Source organism: Physella acuta, unplaced genomic scaffold (assembly GCF_028476545.2).
Source record: "Physella acuta isolate Inbredline_101_S28 unplaced genomic scaffold, ASM2847654v3 ptg000115l, whole genome shotgun sequence".
Lineage (NCBI taxonomy): Eukaryota > Metazoa > Mollusca > Gastropoda > Physidae > Physella > Physella acuta.
Genome location: NW_026731635.1, coordinates 558541 through 564540, shown reverse-complemented (window position 1 = coordinate 564540; position 6000 = coordinate 558541). Strand labels below are relative to the sequence as shown.

The 6000-nt window shown below is 40.1% G+C and overlaps 1 protein-coding gene across 1 annotated transcript in view; it reads left to right on the top strand.

Moving 5' to 3' along the window:
• Positions 1–430: 430 nt before the first annotated feature.
• Positions 431–6000, top strand: part of LOC131934657 (cadherin-23) — an 81774-nt gene continuing 76204 nt past the window's right edge. Inside the window, exon 1 of the mRNA XM_059290729.1 lies at positions 431–517. Coding sequence (XP_059146712.1) covers positions 472–517 — 46 coding nt within the window. The 5' untranslated portion in view covers positions 431–471. The remainder of the gene's footprint in view (positions 518–6000) is intronic.

Below are 6000 nucleotides of genomic sequence, written 5' to 3'. Positions count from 1 at the left end.
TCTTTAAAAAGGGCGGGGTTCTTATTTAGTAGGTGAAACTAAACACCATAAAAGTACCGTCGTATTTTTTTTCTCAAAGAGCTTGAAAGATTTTTAAAATTTCAGACCAAGGGAGAGAACCGCATTTGTCTTCTTCCCCTTGCGAGGACTCGCTTTGGTTAAAGTTTTAGTGGGGCGCGGAACTGTTGAATATTCAAACACTGAAATAATTTAATATACCGATGCACCGCAAGTCTGGAGACAGTATTGCTTGAAGGAAATATTTACTATTTAGAAAAACTCATTTTCCGAGGTATTTTAACTGCGAGCATCGATAATTTTAAACATATTTCCCGTTTGCAAACATTTAACCTCGAAAATTTGGATGAATTAAAATTTTTCGACAATGGTACCTTTGTAGCTGTACTTCAGTTTAAAGTTAGATAAAGGCGTTGGTGTAAATTAGCAAAGACGTTTCGTGGACAATTGACCATGTGGGTCCTAGGACTGCTGCTGTTGGTGGTGACATGTGCTCAAGGTAAGATGGCCAGCATTTTTTAAATTAAAGACATAATTATGTACTCGCCTTTAACTGATTTGGCTTTCAATAGAATATCTGGCATAATATTGTATGCACTTGATTAAATCTGCCACTATTCAACTAAATCACCAACTAATTCTTAATCTTCTTTGCTTGTGTCTGTGTACTGTTAAACTCAGCTATTCCTATAATCCCGTTCTAAAGTTGGTGTAATGACCGTTTTCTGATATTCTTTGTTGATAAGAAGTAAAAGGAGTAATGATACCACAGCAAAAAATTGATAATGACGAGATTTATTGTGTGTAATATTTGCGTGATGTTCTTATAGACTTCTATACATGACGTTACTTTCTTAGGGGAGTGTAGGAGGAGAATGTTCAAACTTTTGTGACGATGTGTTGCGATGGGCAGGGGGTGAAGAGTGTGACGATGTGTGACGATGGGCAGGGGGTGAAGAGTGTGACGATGTGTGACGATGGGCAGGGGGTGAAGAGTGTGACGATGTGTGACAATGGGCAGGGGGGGGTGAAGAATGTGACGCTTTGTGACGATGGGCAGGGGGTGAAGAATGTGACGTTTTGTGACGATAAGCAGGGGTGAAGAGTGTGACGCTTTGTGACGATGGGCAGAGGGTGAAGAATGTGATGCTTTGTGACGATGAGCAGGGGTGAAGAGTGTGACGCTTTGTGACGATGGGCAGGGGGTGAAGAATGTGACGCTTTGTGACTATGGGCAGGGGGGTGAAGATTGTGACGCTTTGTGACGATGGGCACGGGGGTGAAGAATGTGACGCTTTGTGACGATGGGCGGGGGGAGGCGTGAAGAATGTGACGCTTTGTGACGATGGGCAGAGGGTGAAGAATATGACGCTTTGTGACGATGGGCAGGGGGGTGAAGATTGTGACGCTTTGTGACGATGGGCAGAGGGTGAAGAGTGTGACAATGTGTGATGATGGGCGGGGGGTGAAGAGTGTTAGCATGAAAAAACTCGATTCATGATTGATCTTTGGAGAATATGTTCAGTATTAGGACTTTATTATACATAATTTTTTTATGAATGCGTTCGTTTCTAAACACATTAAAAAAGTGTTCGGTATTCCTATAAAAATAAATAAATAAGTGAACGAGTCATTAGATTAACTTCTTGATAGAAATTAGATAAGTTTTATTTTTTTTTTTTTATTCAGTTATATCTTTTAAAAATATTTTAAAAAATAACTAAACAATGGACATAAGGTTTAATTTTCTGAAGCTCTGCCGATTAGAAAGTCGGGTTTCTAAGAGGGAAAGGAAAAAAAAAAAAAAAAAGAAAGAAAAAAAAAGAAAGAAAAAAATGTGTAGAGGGAAAGTTAGCTCATATTTTAGTGAATTATTTCTTTATTCTAAATGACTCAATTAGGATTGATGTTAAAAATAATAAGTATAAAAATACATAAATAGTATTATATCACGTGAAGATGATATATTAAAAATGTAATCATTAAATTATTAAGTAGAAAAAAAAACTGCTAATTTTACAAGACAATCTTCACATACTAACAGATGAAGATGTGCAGGACGGCTTTAAAAATTGAAAATCATCATCATCATCATCATCATCATCATCATCATCATCATCATCATCGTCATCATTATTATCATCATTATCATCATCAATCACTGCCCGTCCCCCCAGCTGGGGTATGGGCCGCCAACCAAAGATCTCCAGAGTCCTCTGTCCTGCTGGGGTATGGGCCGCCAACCAAAGATCTCCAGAGTCCTCTGTCCTGCTGGGGTATGGGCCGCCAACCAAAGATCTCCAGAGTCCTCTGTCATGCTGGGGTATGGGCCGCCAACCAAAGATCTCCAGAGTCCTCTGTCCTGCTGGGGTATGGGCCGCCAACCAAAGATCTCTAGTCCTCTGTCCTGCTGGGGTATGGGCCGCCAACCAAAGATCTCTAGTCCTCTGTCCTGCTGGGGTAAGGGCCGCCAACCAAAGATCTCTAGAGTCTTGGTAGTAAGTTTTGGTTAAGTTTTGTCTAGTTATGTGAGCTTTGGTGCTGTTTTATCAAGTTATGTAAGCTTTGGTGCAGTTTTATCTAGTTATGTAAGATTTGGTATAGTTTTATCTAGTTATGTAAGATTTGGTGCAGTTTTATCTAGTTACGTAAGATTTGGTGCAGTTTTATCTAGCTATGTGAGCTTTGGTGCTGTTTTATCTAGTTATGTGACATTTGGTGCAGTTTTATCTAGTTACGTAAGATTTGGTGCAGTTTTATCTAGTTATGTGAGCTTTGGTGCTGTTTTATCTAGTTATGTGACATTTGGTGCAGTTTTATCTAGTTATGTAAGATTTGGTGCAGTTTTATCTAGTTATGTAAGATTTGGTGCAGTTTTATCTAGTTACGTAAGATTTGGTGCAGTTTTATCTAGCTATGTGAGCTTTGGTGCTGTTTTATCTAGTTATGTGACATTTGGTGCAGTTTTATCTAGTTACGTAAGATTTGGTGCAGTTTTATCTAGTTATGTGAGCTTTGGTGCTGTTTTATCTAGTTATGTGACATTTGGTGCAGTTTTATCTAGTTATGTAAGATTTGGTGCAGTTTTATCTAGTTATGTAAGATTTGGTGCAGTTTTATCTAGTTAAGTAAGATTTGGTGCAGTTTTATCTAGTTATGTAAGATTTGGTGCAGTTTTATCTAGTTATGTAAGATTTGGTGCAGTTTTATCTAGTTATGTAAGATTTGGTGCAGTTTTATCTAGTTATGTAAGTTTTGGTTAAGTTTTATCTAGTTATGTGAGCTTTGGTGCTGTTTTATCTAGTTATGTAAGATTTGGTGCAGTTTTATCTAGTTATGTGACATTTGGTGCAGTCTTATCTAGTTATGTAAGTTAAAGTTCTAATTCTCTACCTTCTATCAAATTTTGAGTAATTTCCGTTGACCGGAAGTACTAATTTTCGCTATTTCCGATTTCTCAAAAAACGCATGTAAATTTATAAAGAACTAATAATATTGCGCACTATTATGCGCTTTTTGCTTTGGCGTTCACTTGGTGCGCAATTCTTTTTTCTACTAGATTTTATTCTATTTTTAAAAGTTTAAGTAAACAAAAATCATGTCTATATTCCGAGTTGCCATCCCACGTAGTGTTATATTAGAATATTCGAGAAAGTTTAGGGGAGATCACTCCCGGTTTATTTTGTTTTATCGTTAAGTTTTTGTACTTGAACTCCTAACCATTGCTCAATAACCATAACTCTACCAACAATCCTAACAGAGAACTCCAGATCAGCCAACACCCAAAAATACCACGCAGATTATGGCACATGTTACTTTTAAACTTAAAACGCATTAAGAAAAAATTCTGTCACGTTTGGCATTCACTTTCACAACGGTAGACGCGTCACTAAAACCGGTTCAAAAGACGACGGAAAAACGGCTTGACAAAGCTCCGAAACAATTATTGGAGAGTTTTCTTTTGGTCGCATATCTGTCGGGTGGAGACTGAAATCTTTTGTCGTGGGTGGGTGGTGTTAGATTAGATTTTTTCTGTGGGACACAGATGGTATCTTCTAAACTGTGATTGTAGTACAGTGGTGGTGTCGTGTTGGTGATTGTAATACATTGGTGGTGTCATGTTGGTGATTAGAGTACATTGGTGGTGTCGTGTTGGTGATTGTAATACAGTGGTGGTGTCGTGTTGGTGATTGTAGTACAGTGGTGGTGTCATGTTGGTGATTGTAGTACAGTGGTGGTGTCGTGTTGGTGATTGTAGTACATTTGTGGTGTCGTGTTGGTGATTGTAATACATTGGTGGTGTCATGTTGGTGATTAGAGTACATTGGTGGTGTCGTGTTGGTGATTGTAGTACAGTGGTGGTGTCGTGTTGGTGATTGTAGTACAGTGGTGGTGTCGTGTTGGTGATTGTAGTACAGTGGTGGTGTCATGTTGGTGATTGTAGTACAGTGATGGTGTCATGTTGGTGGTTGATTGAAGTACAGTGGTGGTGTCGTGTTGGTGATTGTAGTACAGTGGTGGTGTTATGTTGGTGATTGTAGTACATTTGTGGTGTCGTGTTGGTGATTGTAGTACAGCGGTGGTGTCGTGTTGGTGATTGTAGTACAGTGGTGGTGTTATGTTGGTGATTGTACTACAGTGGTGGTGTCGTGTTGGTGATTGTAGTACATTTGTGGTGTCGTGTTGGTGATTGTAGTACATTGGTGGTGTCGTGTTGGTGATTGTAGTACAGTGGTGGTGTCGTGTTGGTGATTGTAATACATTGGTGGTGTCATGTTGGTGATTAGAGTACATTGGTGGTGTCGTGTTGGTGATTGTAATACAGTGGTGGTGTCGTGTTGGTGATTGTAGTACAGTGGTGGTGTCATGTTGGTGATTGTAGTACAGTGGTGGTGTCGTGTTGGTGATTGTAGTACATTTGTGGTGTCGTGTTGGTGATTGTAATACATTGGTGGTGTCATGTTGGTGATTAGAGTACATTGGTGGTGTCGTGTTGGTGATTGTAGTACAGTGGTGGTGTCGTGTTGGTGATTGTAGTACAGTGGTGGTGTCGTGTTGGTGATTGTAGTACAGTGGTGGTGTCATGTTGGTGATTGTAGTACAGTGATGGTGTCATGTTGGTGGTTGATTGAAGTACAGTGGTGGTGTCGTGTTGGTGATTGTAGTACAGTGGTGGTGTTATGTTGGTGATTGTAGTACATTTGTGGTGTCGTGTTGGTGATTGTAGTACAGCGGTGGTGTCGTGTTGGTGATTGTAGTACAGTGGTGGTGTTATGTTGGTGATTGTACTACAGTGGTGGTGTCGTGTTGGTGATTGTAGTACATTTGTGGTGTCGTGTTGGTGATTGTAGTACAGTGGTGGTGTCGTGTTGGTGATTGTAGTACAGTGGTGGTGTCGTTTTGGTGATTGTAGTACATTGGTGATGTCGTGTTGGTGATTGTAGTACAGTGGTGGTGTCATGTTGGTGATTGTAGTACATTGGTGGTGTGTTTGTAATTGTAGTACATTTGTGGTGTCGTGTTGGTGATTGTAGTACAGTGGTGGTGTCGTGTTGGTGATTGTAGTACATTGGTGGTGTCATGTTGGTGATTGTAGTACAGTGGTGGTGTGTTGGTGATTGTAGTACAGTGGTGGTGTCGTGTTTGTGATTGTAGTACATTGGTGGTGTCGTGTTGGTGATTGTAGTACATTGGTGGTGTCGTGTTGGTGATTGTAGTACATTGGTGGTGTCAAGTTGGTGATTGTAGTAGATGGGTGGTGTCATGTTGGTGATTGTAGTACATTGGTGGTGTCGTGTTGGTGATTGTAGTACATTGGTGGTGTCGTGTTGGTGATTGTAGTACATTGGTGGTGTCGTGTTGGTGATTGTAGTACATTGGTGGTGTCGTGTTGGTGATTGTAGTACATTGGTGGTGTCGTGTTGGTGATTGTAGTACAGTGGTGGTGTCGTGTTCGTGATTGTAGTACATTGGTGGTGTCAA